General features: G+C 36.4%; 2 protein-coding genes across 2 annotated transcripts in view; one reads left to right on the plus strand and one right to left on the minus strand.

The window, feature by feature from the left end:
• Positions 1–9,329: 9,329 nt before the first annotated feature.
• On the minus strand, positions 9,330–15,821 carry LOC140171383 (6-pyruvoyl tetrahydrobiopterin synthase-like). Its single transcript, XM_072194628.1, has 5 exons — positions 15,590–15,821; positions 14,490–14,569; positions 14,149–14,171; positions 11,349–11,405; positions 9,330–10,523 (listed from the first exon to the last, which is right to left on the minus strand). Exons 1-5 carry the CDS (start codon positions 15,709–15,711, stop codon positions 10,326–10,328), a joined length of 480 nt encoding a protein of 159 aa, XP_072050729.1. The 5' UTR covers positions 15,712–15,821; the 3' UTR covers positions 9,330–10,325.
• A 583-nt stretch (positions 15,822–16,404) lies between these two features.
• Positions 16,405–17,366, plus strand: part of LOC140171384 (protein misato homolog 1-like) — a 55,321-nt gene continuing 54,359 nt past the window's right edge. The window contains exon 1 of the mRNA XM_072194629.1: positions 16,405–16,576. Coding sequence (XP_072050730.1) covers positions 16,493–16,576 — 84 coding nt within the window. The 5' untranslated portion in view covers positions 16,405–16,492. The remainder of the gene's footprint in view (positions 16,577–17,366) is intronic.

A 17,366-nucleotide genomic window follows, 5' to 3' on the forward strand; every position in this document is an offset into this window, starting at 1 on the left:
TTAGGGCTGTTTTAGCGTATATCATAATCTATAATGTCTGGGGAAAAAAGACAAGGGCTTAGTTATTTTTGTTGTTCTGAGAGGTAGGCCCCCGGGACTGAGTAGGGCCCCTTTAAGTTAGGCTAGGTTTATATGTGATCACAAAACCTTCCATGATGTTTGGTTCTTTTAAGTGGATCGTAGGCCCCCGGGCGTAGGCCTATACCTATAGGCCCGTACGGTGTGTCCCGATTGACCACATTTTCCCTCGTGAAGCATGAAGTGCCAAGTTCGATGGTGAAAGTCTAGGAGAAGTAGAGTAGAAAATGGATTTGTCAATCATAAGAATCTAAACGTTTTTTACTTCAACCTTGTAGAAAAAAAAATCTATTAAAGTTATATAGCCTAACAGTGGAAGTCCCGGGATAAAACCTTGTCAGCCATGAAAGATCATTTCTACCATCTACAGCCCAATGGAATTCTCTACCTGCCCAAATTCCAGCCATTAGATCGAGGGCCAGCTTTAGCAGGGAGCTTAATCGCTTTCTGGGTGAATCTTCGTCAGCAGCTTCTAAATTATTTATTTGTCTCTGCTGTTAATGCCCAGTTATGCCATGTCCGAAAATTTTTTTATAAAAAAAACAACAACAAAACTAAGTTCCGTCAACTTTCGCTTAGAAATAAAATAATGTTTGAGCAAGGTTGTTTTAATGATAATCCGCCATCGATTGTCAGTGACTCAATTTCATGGAGCGATAACATTTCAATCAAATCTATATATAAGGGCCTAATGCTCCCGCGATATCACATGTGTAAAAGCGTGTGCCAGCAGGTATGCAATGACGTAGGCTTATAATCCTATATTATTAGGCCGTCAGTTACATTATCAAAACACGATAAATCTATACTGCATTAGCAAAATAATTGCATAATAGGCTTTTATACCAACGAGTAATAACTCATTTAATTAGTAGGCCTAAACCAATCTGTTAGCAGACTAAATCATCGGACCAAATGGATTGTAGAGAGTGGCGGTGTGCCCCCCTCCCGCCGTTCGTCATGGCCGTCGGTTCATGATGTAAGGACGTCGGTAGACGGAAGGCGTTGGTGAAAAAAACTGGGTTAACAATAGATTATTTTTTACCCAGAGTGACAGAAAAAAGGGGAGAATACCGCCTATTATCCATTTTATTATCCTTTTATTTATTTATTTTTTTGCTCTTCACTTTTTCAAACCATGCAAACATTTTTGGGTCAACAAATAACAACTTCCGTCGGCAAAAAATATTTCCGTCGGTACATTTACAAGTTGTGCCACCCCCCCGTTTCCAAACTCCTGGCTACGCCACTGTTTGTAGACCAAATGGTTTGTAGACCAAATGGGTTATGGGTTATTAGACCAATTGAATGAGCCCCCCCTCCCGGGTGGTAAAATTTCCGAACGGCCGCCAAAAATCACTTACTCTCCCCCTCTCGGCCTGTCAAAAATCGCTTGCCTCCCCTCTCGGCCCACAAAAAACCTTTGCCCCCCGGCCCCTGCACATGCCAAATTTTTGGGATCCCAATTTGCAAACCTTATATGATCTTGTCCCCCCCATTACACCCACCTCCAGGGCTCATAATTATTGTACAGGTCTAACTATATAGGTTTTCCCAGAGTATTTCGCACTTATATCATTCATATTCATAAATAGGACAGTTTAAATTCGTCCTAAAAAATCGAAGTCGCACAAACTCAAAAGCAATTTCATTATTCGGTCATTGAATTTCATATTTGTATCAGTATATTTCACATTTGTATTCGTCAAATCTGTGGTCAATTTCGTCTCGCGTGGCGATGGTTTAGTAAACGTAAAAGCAATTTGGTCTTTTGTCATTCATTTTAATACATATGTCATTTAGATTCGTCAGGTGCTAAATGGATATATTATATGCCTATTTTAAAGGACCGTGTTCGTTCGTTTTAGTTTATGTTGAAGTCCTTATTCTTAGTTGAAAAGGAAAACCTTAAATAATCATAAAATTAAATAAGAAAAAGAGTAACGTTAAGTGCTACAAATTTAAAACATGCTCATGCTCTTTAAATTAAGTCGTCTTACATGTTTATCATAAACATTCTTAGAAAAACCCGTTTTTGGCCAAATTTGTTACTTTTTTGAGTGAAATAAGACCTTAAATAAGAATTATTTTTTTATTACATGTTTTTTGTTGTTGTTGTTTTGTTTTAGTGCTTTTTATGTATATTGTTTCAGGACACAATCAAAATAAAAATGTCCTCTGCTCGTAGCACGAGTTTCCGTTTTTCAACAGTTGTCCCATACGTACAAAATTGGCAATAGGCCTACTAAGAGGATCTAGCCTTGAATGTTGGGTATTGAAATTTAAAAAAAAGATTCCACACAAATGAGCTTTAAAGCTGGAGCATAAAGTGTGTAAACATGTAAAAGGATGTCTAAAAATGAAGCACCAGTTACAATGCAATTGCCTTAAAGGCCTTGTATGATAGGCCTATACCAAAGAAAGAAAGAACGACAGAACAGAATTACATGCAATAAAAACAATCCAGAATAACCCCCCCGCAAGTTGCTTAAGGCCCATTCTCAGATAAAGCGTCCAAGTTTGGGCTCAGGAATTGCAAAATGCCAACCACGAAGAATTCGTGAAAATCATTCAGAATCGTAAACTTTAATAGTTTCAGAACACAAAACAATGCATGGGTGATTTTTCAACAATACTTCATTTTTGAGCAATATTACTTGTACGCATTGGGGGTAACGTATCAGTGGTAACGTATCTGTGAAGCCCTTTCCCACTTTTGTCTTAATCGTGCAAGTGTAAAAACTTACCGACTTAATACCCATACTTGATCAGTCATCACCCAATGTACTAAAGTCTAGTATGGTATTTGGCTTCATTTATCACAGCGTTTTTTCCGAGGGGAGTAGAATTTAGGTAACGTATCTGTGAACGCATGAACGTAACGTCAGGATTTTTTGCCATTAATAGACCTGATTTTTTACTTTGAAACCATTGTGTTATGTACCACATATATAATATAACTATAGAGCCTGCTTGATCCATAACATATGGGAACATTCATATAGCCAGTTATTTTGACAGATTGTTATTCATTAGAAATATGGTAACGTATCTGTGAACAATTTTGGCGACATAGTCTCAAAGACCTGTTGGAAAAATTTAATAACTTGCGTTGTGATGTTTTATACTTTATAATTAGGGCATGATACCACTAATGAAAAGTACATATAATCCATTATTATGCGCGCATGTTTAACGAACAGGGACACATTATACGGAACGTACCTTGGCTGGCGACATGGAGGAAAACAATGGACATGCATAATCAGCTTTATTGTTTTATACTTTCTAGGCATGTTACAACCTCCAGCCCCACACATTTTAGAAAGCAACTCCTAAGTATTAGTTATATTAATAAAAGTCATTTCTTTCTGACGAAACAAGTCTGAATACGACTTGACACTATGGGCGACACAGATTTGGCTTTTTGGACACTTTATCGGAGAATGTGCCTTAAGGGGTACTACACCCATTGATTTTTTTTGCATTTTTTGCATTTTGTGAAGAAATTACAAAAAAAATTGGACAAAGTGGTATGCAAAATGAAGGGGCAAATCTTCTCGTTTTATTGGTGGTATCGGTATCAATGTAGCTTACATGCTTTTACAGATAGAAGCCAAAAGGAGGTACATCACTGATGATTTAAATTCACTTCATTTTGGAAAGCTTACTATCAACGGATTTCGTTAAAATTTTGGATATGTGTTGCTAACACATTAGGGAAATAAAGTTGATATGTAAAATGGGAATAAGTGGTTCCTGATTTCTTTTATGACTTCATGAACTTGGTGCTCCACAACTATCAAAAAAGGAACTGGTTAAAATGCTTCTATTTTCAATGTTGAGCTATATTTTGTATTTTTAACTTGCGACATTATTGCACTGAAACTTAATTAAGCCATAGGTAACAGGTTACAACAACCATACTACAGCAATGATGAAAAAATTGTATTTCTTGTCACCTATACAACCATATTGGGTAGTTTTCCGTAAGCTTAAGTTTTGTGATTTTGGTAACTATTTTATATTTATTTGTGAAATCCGTCTCAACTAGGCATTCTAAATTGTACTCACCATTTACATCCCAAGGTATATTAGTATATCCACCATGCGCTTCTCGATATATATCCAGTTAAAGACAGAATATCAAAATTATGCCTCATATGATATCACAGACTCTCACATGTGTATTCAAAATTGATGCTTAAATTGACCTGAACCAATTGACCTATAACCTGACATACGGTGACCTAATAGCCTTTTCTTCTCCTAACAACTAATGACTATGCATCCATTGTATAAGTGTTTATTTAATTTATTCAGTGTTATATCATGGTAGGTATTTTGCATGCACCACTATAGATTTTCTATAGAGAGTATAACAAAGGATTTAATGTATTCTATTCATGTACCCTACTTGAACATTTTCAAAAGAATAAATTATGGTTTGTTATGAAACACAGATCTGAGTTACTAGGTTACAGTAAACAAAAAATATATAGGGCTAAAATGACTTACTAAAATTGTTGAAATTCACTTTATATGTAGATATATTTTATAAGTTCAGGACATGAGGTGATAAACATATATATGTACTTAATAAATTTGCAAGAAAAAAAAGAAGAGGGGTACTGATGAAAATCGGGGTATTATATCGCCTTAATGCTCTGCGTGCTAGCCATGCGCTTCAACGGAAAAAGTTGAAGTTTTGAAATATTTTCTCAAAATATCAAGAGCTATCTTAACAACTACTGAACCAATACTAGACTTGTTTGTACTCATTTTAATGCATTTTTCATGCTGATTCCAAATATGGTCATGAAAATTTACATTTCTGAAATTTTTGAATTTTGAATTTTTTTTTTTAAACATGTCGTCTGCATGCAGTCGACACCCGCGTGAAGAGAGTTATATATGTTTTGGAATTATATCAATTTCAAGAATAATCTTTAACATGTTTATATTCATTTGTAACAATTTATTGGATTAAAGAGGTAAAAAGAAATTAAAGCCTATGAGCTCAAAAGCATAAGTAAAAGATAAAATGTATTTTTAAATATTTAAAATTAAACAGACCAAAAAGAAACTCCAAGAATGAAAGCACGATTAACATGTATACACATTGCATATAGGCCTATATGAGACGAAATTAAATGAAACGATTATGAATTTCAATGACAAATGACGAATTTGCTTTGGCGATAGGGATCGCTACGTATTTTCAGACGAATTTGAGCTGCAATTTGACGAAAATCAAAGACACAAACACGAAATATAATGCTAACAAAGTTGAAATCTAATGGCACAATAGTGAAATTGAACTGGAGTTTCTGGCTTGAAGATTTTTCGGGACGAAATTGAAATGTCTTTTGTACGAAAAGCAATGACACAAGTGCGAAATACTCTGGGAAAACCTATATTAATTTCCGTTGTAGGCTTCTTGCAATGTCTGATATAGTCTGGCCTATATATACCAATTAGGCCTAGGTTTAATGACTATAATTAATTGGTGAACGACATCAATGTATTTTATACATCAAATGTATTACTTAGGGCCTAAATATTTATTCTTTCATATCTATTCAACAAATGGGGACATCTTAATTCATGTTTGACGAACAGGTAAAAGTTGCAAGAACTTCAAACGCGATTATAGGGCCTATCTCAAACTGGCCATTTTGTGATACGCCACGATTTCATCCGAGCGACAAATTATTATTGCACAAGGTGGCGATCAATTAGACACCGACTTCGTGCGAGTGATGTGTTCGTGACGCTCTGGTTTACGCAGTATGCAAGCCAACACGCTCACTTGTTGCGCGAACGCAATTACAAACAGTAAGCGTAGACGCGTTAACCATGTTTGCGTAAATGCGGCTCAAAAGTCGGAAACGTTCGTGATTTGTATATTTTTGCTGTAAAATAGTGATTTTCAAATGCCTGTAGATTTTTTTGCCCAGTGTGGATTTTGGTCGATTTTGGATATGTGATAGAATAATTGCAGCCACGTCTACCAGTACAAAAATTGTCGATTGAGGAATTAATTCCAGCAGACAGCCTTCCCAGAGCTCTCTCTCCCTCACTAATAGCCTGAAGGTTACACCCAGGGCCTTGATAAATTTGTGACTATTTTTGCATTTTTCTCAAAAACTAATAACACACTGGTAACAAAAGTTATGTATATTATAGGGCAAGGAATCCAGGCAGTGACTCAAGACAAGCGGTACATTATTTATGATAAAAAAAGAGGTACTGTTAGAATATACCTCATTTCTTAGCATATTTCTTAGCATATAACAACTTGTCTTGAATAACTGAAATTTCAATGAAGTAATTGGCTTTCTTGCCCCTATAATATACATATTTTTTGTTACCAGAGTGCTTTTTTTTTGTGGATAAAAATGCAAAATTAGTCACAAAATTTATCAGGGGGTGTAGTACCACCTTAACACTGGTATATTTGTATTAAAAAAACTCAAATACCATAAAAGTGGATTTTCACATTTATTTACACACTGTTCACATTCCAAGCAGTTACCATGCACTATATATTTCTTTTGAACATAGGTCAATGTAACATAACCTATACATGCTCAATTTTATTGGGCAATATCAAAAACCCTAGATACAAAATCTACCATGGTCATGGTGCACTATTAATGACCATGTGCATAGCACACATTGGTATAGAGTTTGTATCTCGAGTCTTTGATATTGCCCAATAAAATTAAATGTGTATTGGCTACATAAGGAAGTTTAGAATCGCCAATTTTAAAACAAAAAACAAGTAAAACAGACCAAAATTGACAAACCACAAAAAATTAAAATTCCATTTTTACAGTAACAGCTCTTTGCAAAAAAGCCCTAAGGCGCTGATCCAAATAAGACATTATAGTTAGATCTAAAATAAAATTTAAAAAAAAAAAAAAAAGTAAATAATAATCACATACTATACCGTTTTACTTTTTGTCATTAAATTTGTTTATTTGTCTCTTTCTTTCATTTTGCCCAGCACAATTATGAAAATAAACTACTGTAACGATTCGCCTAGTGGCGCACTTGGTCTCCTTTGCTTTGGGGTAAATATTATGTGCAAATAGTGAGCTCCTTCCTCTGAAATCCCAACAAGAATTAAGGTTCAGGGCCCTATTTGCGAGAAATTTTACGATTGTGAGAATTTTACGGGAGGGCACTTTTAGGTTGTGCCTAAAATTCCATTTATGTCAAGGGAGACCATAGCGCCATTACGAGGGGGTATCCAAAAGTTTTTGACATCACCCAGAAGCGAAGGAGCTATATCGATCAAATTTTGGCAGTGTAATTACTGGTCCTTATGTACATTATGGTCCAAAAATGGTCTCATAAGTATGTTTACTTTTTTACAGGTGGTGCTAGATGGGCAGTAGGCGCATAACCTATGAAATGGTGAAAATTGAGGCACGCAGCGTGATTAAGTTCCTGCATGTGAAGGGTTAGGCCTACAATGCTCAGAAAATCCATGATGAAATGAAACCTATCTACGGTGATGATTGCCCATCATATGGCACTGTTGCTTTTTGAAAAAAGAATTTCCAAACTGGCCACATGTCCCTCACAGATGAGCCAAGAAGTGGACGCGTCCATCACTTTTGGATGATGCGGCCACAGTGAAGAAATTCAAGAAAGTGGAGGATCTTATCATGAAAAGGTTATGCGCCTACTGCCCATCTAACACCACCTGTAAAAAAAGTAAACATACTTATGAGACCATTTTTGGACCATAATGTACATAAGGACCAGTAATTACACTGACAAATTTTTATCGATATAGCTCTTTCGCTTCTTGGTGATGTCAAAAACTTTTGGATACCCCTCGTAGGTGATTCTTTACGGTATTCTTACTCTAGAGGATGTGAACACAGTTGCATTTGGTGTACTTATGTTTAAATACTTTATAAATTAACTGCCTAACATAGTCAACTGGTATTTTAGCACACATCCATACTTTCACACCAGTCAAGACAAGTACACGTATATGTAAATAACCTTAACTAAATTATGAACAAAAAGAGCTTTTCTATTTGTACAACTTATCTTATTCTTTGGAATGAGTTGGATCAGGCTCAAAACAGTCAAAGCTATTACACATTTTTGCACACATTTTAAAACAAACCTATATCCAAATATAAATCACTTGTACTCAGTCATGATAAATGGTGTAGCTAGGGGTTGTGGTGCCAGGGGGCAAGGATACAGAATGGCACCCCTGTCCCTTCCCCACTCCCAATTCCTAAAATAATTGCACAAAATGTGCACAAATACTACTAATTTGGTTGTAATGAAGTTGAAAATTTTCAAATGTCTTCCAAATGTCAATTCATTTTGAAATGCATATGAAGCACACAAAATGTTTGACTTTTTAACTTTCACTGCTTGGAGGGGGCGATACAGCACCCCCCTAAGATGACAATTTAGCCCCCTAAGATGGCACCTAGGGCATGATGTGCCTCCCTGTCCCCTAGCTACACCACTGGTCATTATTCTTTAGTATGTTTTGTATCATGTTTCTCTTTCTTTTGTGTTTGAACACAAATAATCATATGTGATGTGATCAAGCAAAATCAGTCAGAAATCAAAAAAAGCTTAGCAAATGCTTGTTGTGAGCCAATAAGAAACTGAAAATTGTATATGACCGACTTCAGACTGATTTTGCTTAGTCACACCACTGTAGCCTCACTGGCCTTGTCCTTCATAATCCCAGGGGGGCCACTCAAGTATGATAGTGTATGCATGCGTGACCAAATTTTCTTTAAACCCCCCCTAAACGAGTTTTAACCTACCAGCAAATTTAGGCCCTTAATAAGGTAATTTAATATAAAATTTACCCCCTAATGAGTTTTTTGGCTAGTCAAAATGAAAAAATGTACCCTTTTTGGACACATAATTTACCAAAAATTTGAAAAGGTACCCTAAACAAGTTGTTCAGTTTCAGAAAACTACCCTTATTCTTGAAAATCAGTGTTTTTAGACCCTAAATGCGTCACTCACGTAACTAGCCTTGCCTAAAAAAAACACCCCCTTTTCCTATTTTTTTGGTCATGCATGCGTACAGACCATTTATGTGAGTGGCCGGGCCCCCAGGTTCATAATATTTTCTTGTCCACAGTCCATGTTAGTATTTACTTTGATGCATTTGGTTTACATTTTTATGGAATGAATGAATGAATGAATGAATGAATGAATGAATGAATGAATGAAATGAATGATAGAGGTTGGTGACTACATGTAGATATGATTTTGTTTTAGTTCAAATGAACACTCCTAGCTGCCATGTATTAAACAATGAGGATAAAGTTACATTGTATTATGTTTAGCATCGATCATCTCACATAACACACTGTACCATCATTTTTCATGTAAAACAACTGAACCATCAGCCTCATTGTTCTACATAAAATAACTGTATCACCTGTGTCATGAGTGTGAAGCATGAGGAATAACCTTTCTTTCGTTTTCAGGAATTAAGGCTAATTCATTGCAATATACCGAATGAATAAATAATATAAAGTGCTGAAACTTGAATGCAAATTGGGTAAATGGTGATTCGCAGCGAGTGATATTTAGTGTCTATGGCGAGTGTAAAATCGCTCGCTAGAAATTGAGTTTGGGCGTGCGGTGGCGAGCGAGAGCGATCGCTTGCCTCAAACGGCAAGGCCTGGTATGCCAGCATTTCAAGCGAACGCTACACCAGGGTGGAAAATGATATAGAATTACGTACTTCCATGTCCTTAGGACACCAATACACCCACCTAGACCAGGTGAGAGAAACCAAGAACAACATGACAAAGGAATACAACTACATGATGCTGAACATCAGGAACACAGCAGACCTGACCCAAGAGGGCAGGTGGCGAGTGGCATGATGGTCCAGCAAAACTGCTCAGCCGTATGGCATTTTCCATATACTCGTTAGTTTTGTGGGGTTCATTATCGAACCCCATCGGTTTTAACTTGCATTTATATTATTTATTAACACAGGCCTATTTGTTTGTGATATTTCAAGCATTTTAAAATTTCAAAATAATCCCATTCAATTACACGGTTGACGATGGAAATTTACTGAATTTAGAGAATGCACAGCGCCCACCACCTGCAAGAAGGGTGACTCACAGCTAGGGGAGCGAAGTCAAAGTCAACAAAGTCAGCTGCAAGACACAGTCTAAAAACAATACCTTTATTCTCAATTATGTTGTGAAGTTTCCTTTTTTTCACTCTCCTCTATAGAAAACAATATTTTTATCTGTCTCATGAATTTTAACTTCATACAATAAACTTGGATCTGGGAGAAGTTGTGTCATTTGGTCCCAGATATAAGTTGCCACATTTTCAGTCGTGCTGACGATGTCTTTGAAATAGGGCACGTCCAGATCTATGTTCTTATGATCCAAGGTGTCCATGATGGCTTTCTGTAAGGAAAGGATTAGGGAAATAGAAAAAGTATTCAATAGTTAAAAATTGTCTACATACACCTACCCTAAAGTTTCACCCACACACACACACCCCCACACAACTTCCACACATATTATTGTTTCAGAAACATGATTTCCCCAAAAAACACAATTTGAAAAAAGTCTTTGCCTTTCAATTTCTACTTTGGCATGAATTTAGCATGAATTATTAAAAATTGATATTTTTTTATATCTATGACATTTATTAGCAGTTCTTGAAGTTAACATTATATATCTAATGATATGTACTTAAAGTGTATGTAGCTGGGAGAAAAAGCTGTCCATCATATAACAATTTTTACCTTTCGAATTAAAATTATTAATTTTCAGGTGGTTTTGGGAAAAATTGCATTTCTTTTGATACAAAAAGTCAAAATTTTCAACTGATGGACAGCTTTTCCTCCCAGCTACCTACACTTTTTAAAGTACATATTCTATCATTAGATTGATACAATGTACCCCGAGGACTGTTAAATGTCAACAAATATCAATTTTTAATACTTTGCCCTAAAATTTGTATTACATTGCGAATTTTAAAAAAAATCAGAATTATTTGATATCAAAAGGACATTCCTTGTATTCAAAATGAAATTTGGTGTGTCTGGACAGTCTACTGTGCTCTCGGGACCCATACAAATATGTGAAAACGTTGCTATCTGAGCCCTTAATTGTGATTTCACTCCCTATATCTGCCTGTATGTATCTCAATTAGGGCTAGCTGGATCAGATTGTATCAAAAATGTAAGAAAGAGGCTACCTAACAATTTCACCTTATTTACTTACCTTCATATATTCCTTGAGGTCAGTGATGTTTATAACCATTCCAGTAACAGGATCAACCTAGAAATAAAGCAAGATAAAGTACCGTATTCATTCCATTAACCGCCCAGGGCACTTAACAAAGTCATTTTGGGTGGGAGCTTATTTTGTACATTGCTTACATAATTGAATATACAAACTAGAGCGGTTCTCGACTTGCGCGGTTCTCGACGCAAAGCGTCGGCCACAATGCCTCCACCTTGAGGCATATCATTTTAACCAGTGATGACCTCTGGGTGACCTTGGATGACCCTGGAATGATCTTTCTAAAAATTTGACTCTAAATGTTGACTGTTCCCACCAAGTTTCATGCCCATACGACAGTTTTTAGTAACTTGACCTCAGATGACCCCAAAATGACCTTCCAAAATTTTGGCTCTAAATGTTGACTGTACTCACCCAGTTTCATGTCCATACGGCAGTTTTGCTAATTTGACCTCAGATGACCCTGCATGACCTCGGGTGACCTTGACCCACTGACCAATACAAACTTGTTCTGTCTAGGGTCAAGATGCACCCACCCACCAAGTTTGAGGAACGTATGCACCCCTAGTCTCCGAGAAAATGGTATTTTGCTTGTTACGCATAAATTATGCAAAGTAGGTACTTAATTACCATATTTTGTGCTGAAAATCTAATCAGGTCAAGAACCTCTGGCCCTGCTACTCCCCCCCAAGTGCGCCACTGTAACCCATACGGATCTCCAGATAATCTGTTCACAAGGTTTTTTTGCTTGATACGCATCAAATACGCATAAATTATGCAAATTAGGTACTTAATTAGCATATTTTGCACTGAAAATCTAATCCGGTCGAGAACATCTGGCCACGCCACTTCCCACCAAGTTACGTCACTGTACCCCATACGGATCTCCAGATAATCTGTTCACAAGGTATTTTGCTTATTACGCATATTACGCATAAATTATGCAAATTAGGTACTTAATTACCATATTTTGCGGCGAAAATCTCCTATAATTTGAAGACCCCCAATAACCATCCCTCCACCAACTTGCATCACTGTACGTCTTACCAGTTCTGAGAAATTGCACTCGCAAGCTCGGACGGACAGAGAGACAGACAGACAGACAGACAGACAGACAGACGGACAACCAGGAAACATAATACCTCCGGTGGAGGCATAGAGGCATAAAAATGGCCCTAAATATTCAACCATCATCATCAGTGTACCATATATTTCGGGCCATGATCCAGATTTGCATGGGTAGTTTGTTGTTAAATTATTGGGTGGGCGCTTATAGGGGCATGGGCGGTTAATGGAACAAATACGGTACATGTACCCGGGACGGTATAAACATTTGTATACATCTTATTCAGTGGGTGTGGCTTGTAATTATAAAGCCACACCCACTGAATATGTGCCTGTGTATTAGCTTTTTGTAGTGGGTTGAGCTATATTGGTGTTGTTCTGTCTTTTGTGTTATTTGTCCTGCCTTGGACGGGTGCAACATCGGTTTTCTCTTCCCACGGCAAATAGTGTTGTTTTATAAATGCATTTCTGTTTGGCTTTATTTAATTGATTGCATCATTAATTGTTTAATTTTTGCTTCAACCACTTGGCGTGTTTTTCTAGTGTCTCCGGTTCTCGCGGCCTGCTGCTTATGCGTTCTTTTTGCCTCTCCCCGCTCAACACTGCGGTAAAGCACGTCTGGTGGTGGTTATGATTTCGTTGTTCTCTGAATTAGCATTTATGCTGTGTTGTAATAATCTTGCTTGATTTTATCTTGTTTTGCTCTATTGGGCTTTTTAAATTTGTAGTATATCTTGTAGTTAAGGTTTTTTCTGTAAAGCGCATTGAGAAACTGTTTTGTTTGTAACGCGCTCTATAAGTGTTTATTATTATTATTATTATTATTATAAAGAATACACATTAATTTTATTTGTCTTTGTGTGTACAATACAAGACGATAGTAGACATAGCTATTTAGTAGATATTAGCCAGCGTGCACTTCATCACAGAACATGCTTGTTGAGGCGCGATTATTGCACGATGATCATATTGCATTGTAGGCATGGCTCGGAAAAGTGGGGAATTGGGGAAGCTCATTCCCAGGAAATGTTGGTGTTTGGAGGAAATTCTGGTATTTGGAGGAAATTGTGTCTTTTTGTATATAAAAACATGCTATAAATTGTGGGAAATTTAGCTAGCTTCCCGGGAAATTAACATTTTTTCGAGCCCTGATCGTAGCATCTATGAGTATGACATGATAGTAGATAGTAAAAACAACAATTCCTATCTTTTATTCTCTAAAATGTTAGATATTTGAGAAAGCCTTCTTGATCAAGGTTTCCTGCAATATCACAAAACTTGTATTCAGTTTGTTTTCATATAATAAAGTTGATTTTGACACATTTTGTGATATTGATATTAGCAATATATACATATATACACTGAACTGACAAATGTATATTTGTGACATGATTAAGAGGAATGAGTCGCATGTCGAACCTGGTCGAAAATGAGTTTTACATAGGTTTGTAAAGACGACATTTAGAGCTTTCAGAAACTGAAAACCTCATGTTGATACGACTTTTCTTTGCAAATTTATCAATCGCTGAAAACAATAAAAAACAAAAGAATTTTAACACTTTCTTTGCCAATACCTCAAAATCAATATCAGCGACATCCGACTCATTTCCCTTGATCGTGTCACATTTATTTCTAAAAGAAATCAGTTTGGGGAAAATATTACAGGCGTATTAGCAAATACATTAACTTCCAACAAATAACAGAGAATCCTCACCTTTCCTTTTAAAGTTACTGTAACTGCAATGAAACAAGACATAGAAAGGTTACACAAATTAAAGCATATTGTAACATTTCCATGTATTTATTTTTCATAAAATGTTAGTTTTACTGTCAGAAGTGCCCTTTTAATTACGATCTCCACAACTGAGGTCAAGCAAAAAATATACTATTCAATTCCAGTGCCAATATCACCAATTCATGTCATATTCCATGCCAATTTGGCATTGCAAAAATAAAGAAACAAACTTTCAAAACACCCCCCCCCCTCCCCCCGCCTTCATCAATTCATACAAATTCTGAGGACGAGAACCAATAGATTAATTGTGCAGGCCTTACCTGTGTAATTATGACCATGACCATTAGGGTTGTTGCACTTTCCATAAATCTTCTTATTTTCTTCATCAGAAAGATGATTACTGCAACGAAATAAAATCAGGTAAAGAAAATAAATGTCAGGTAAGGCATTAAAATGATTTCAGATTGGGTCACAAATATTATTTAGAACCTCTGCGACTTCCATGTACCGCTGGTTATTACATTGTCTTTGCAGTACATCTCTTTTACAGTAGCGGCACCAGGAATTTTTTTCTGGGGGCATTGAGGGGCAAAGTGAATTTCAGGGGGGTAAAATCAACATATTTGGCGCAAAATTACCGCAAAACGGTGAAATTTTTCTTAATTTTGGGTTTTTACTGGGGGCCAACAGGGGGGGCAAGAGTTCTGCCCCCTGTTGCTAATATTGTTTTTATGATATTGGCTAAAACAGTGTTCAAATTCTTTTGTTTTATATTGTTTTCAGCCAATTGATGAATTGCTCATAACTCGGTAACCAGATGTTTGATTTTGATGGGGTTTGCATCAAAATGTAGCATTTGTAAACTGCCAGAAAATGATGTAAACATTTTCTGAGAAATTACTGACATATGTGACTCATTCCAATTAATCATGTCACAATTGAATTTCACAGCCAGGACCATCTCCCTGAGTTTTATATATGGGTTATACGACAAAATTAGCAGCAAGAAACTTAATTATTTAGGGGAATTTCAAACTAACACAATTTTAATCACCACTCACGGATCAAGACCACAACCTCTTGCACCATAGATGATTGCCTTATCGATTGAGCTAACTTGATACGGTATCTAAACCTGTGTAACATTTTCAAGATGCAAAGCTCTCAGTACCGGCCAACAGATATCAGACACAAGCTAATTATGTCGAAAACAAGGAGCGGTTTAGTTTCTGAAGAACCGGTGCACATTCAAAAGATGTAAATCTGCCATAAGTTCAAACCTCGATCACTTGGATGAACATGGTGAATAGAAATGATGGACACGGTCGCTTACACAATACAAATTACTTTTTTGAAGCATGGAAGAAAGAGCTCTTTCTTCCATGTTTGAAGCATGATGAATAGCAATGTACTTGCTTACCTGTGCAGTCGATGACAAGCACTGATTTTCTCTACACGACTGAGATAAACTGTTCTTCCTTGCTTGCTACCCATGCTATGCGCATGATTTGAGTGTTCCTCTTCATTCATTTTTCTGTCCATTCTGGTCCCACAAAGGGGATTAGAAAGATGTCAGTAATTTTATATCAGCTATTATACACAATCCAGCTGCAAAAAAGCCTATAGGCTAAACTGAAAATTATTAAGATTTAAGCTTGCTCGAGAAACACTAGCCACGAATTTGCTCACGGATGCATTACGTGTTAGAGAATATGCTCGAACAAATTTAAGCTTGAGTTAAAAATGCATGAATGCAATGTTACAACTGATTGAACATCTACAACCCAAAGTTGTTGCAAATCTAACTATACTGAAGGCTAATGCTATTAAAAAGCATTTTTAGCTGCTTCACTGCACCGAGCCTCTGAAACTTCATGCATAAAAGCATAATTCTTGATAAAAGTCTATGATTTATGCATAGACCCTAAAAAGGAATGTCACCCAAATGAATTGATTGTTTACAAAACATACCCAAGGTCATTTAATTACTATTCGAAGCTTGTCTCCCACTTAACTTGGGTTATTTTGAGCAGAATAAAAAGTCTTTTTAAAATAAATTAAAAGATGAAAACAGTCATCTTAAATATAAAACCTGTCAGAAAATTAATAATCAAATCAAATATTCAATCTTACCTGGCAAAGTTGGTGACAAATATATTTAATGACGCAAAAGAGTTGAATAATTTTTCCAGCATCTGTCAAGTCATTAGAAGTCATTGGGTTGTCGATACCAAATATTCCGGCCCAGCCGAAGATCTCAGCGCCGCAGATTTCTGCATTTTCACCTTTCCTGGTTCCTTCATTTATTCAAGTTGCATAATAAATGGCAGCCCCAACAAGAGAAGTCATTACATTGCAATGTGGACACTACTCCAATTTCGTTGGGACGCACATTTGGAATATACAGGTAAGCTTAAAACATGCTCGAGAAATCTAAAATACTAGCGGTCACCCGTCTTTTATGCGTCGGAAATACACAACCAATACAAGATAAGACAGAACAGGCTTTTCCATACAGTGAACAATAAACAAGAAATGGAATCCAATGTTAACATTATCTGCACAAGCGACTGATAGCCTATCTTTAGTATTGATGCTTTCAGCCTTTAAATGATAGCAAGAAATGGAAATCGCCCCAAAGGAAAGATTTTAATCGTCAAATTGATCGCCACATCTTATGGATTCACATTATCCTCTGGCAGAAATGTCAAACTGTCAATTACAACGTCTACTAGTGGACTGGTTTTGAAATCCACTCTCATCAAACTAATCAAAACTGTAAACTAAAATTTTATCGAAAAATCAAAAGAAGAAATACTAAATATTGCTTAGTTTCAATGATGCTTACCGATCGAGTCGCCTTGATGGTGTATTTCCGATCATTTTGCAACGTGGTTGAAAAATATTCCAAGACGCGAGTATCACCATTTTGCATGGCCCGGTAACCTGGATAAAATTTAACACAATCTATCGTCCAATTAATCCTAGTTCACCTGAGTGATCATGTGGTTTGCCGAATGAAGCCGAATGAACGGTATCGGTGTCGGAACAAGGATTGTTACTTGTAAACAAATCGTTTCGCCGGTACGTTTCAAGAAATTAAATTTACGATCTTTTGATAATTAGTTAGGGATCGTTTTATTTTAACCTCTGGCATGAGAGATTGAAAATATGGGTTAAAGATAAGCCACTCTGTG

This window comes from Amphiura filiformis, chromosome 15, assembly GCF_039555335.1.
Source record: "Amphiura filiformis chromosome 15, Afil_fr2py, whole genome shotgun sequence".
Classification (NCBI taxonomy): domain Eukaryota; kingdom Metazoa; phylum Echinodermata; class Ophiuroidea; order Amphilepidida; family Amphiuridae; genus Amphiura; species Amphiura filiformis.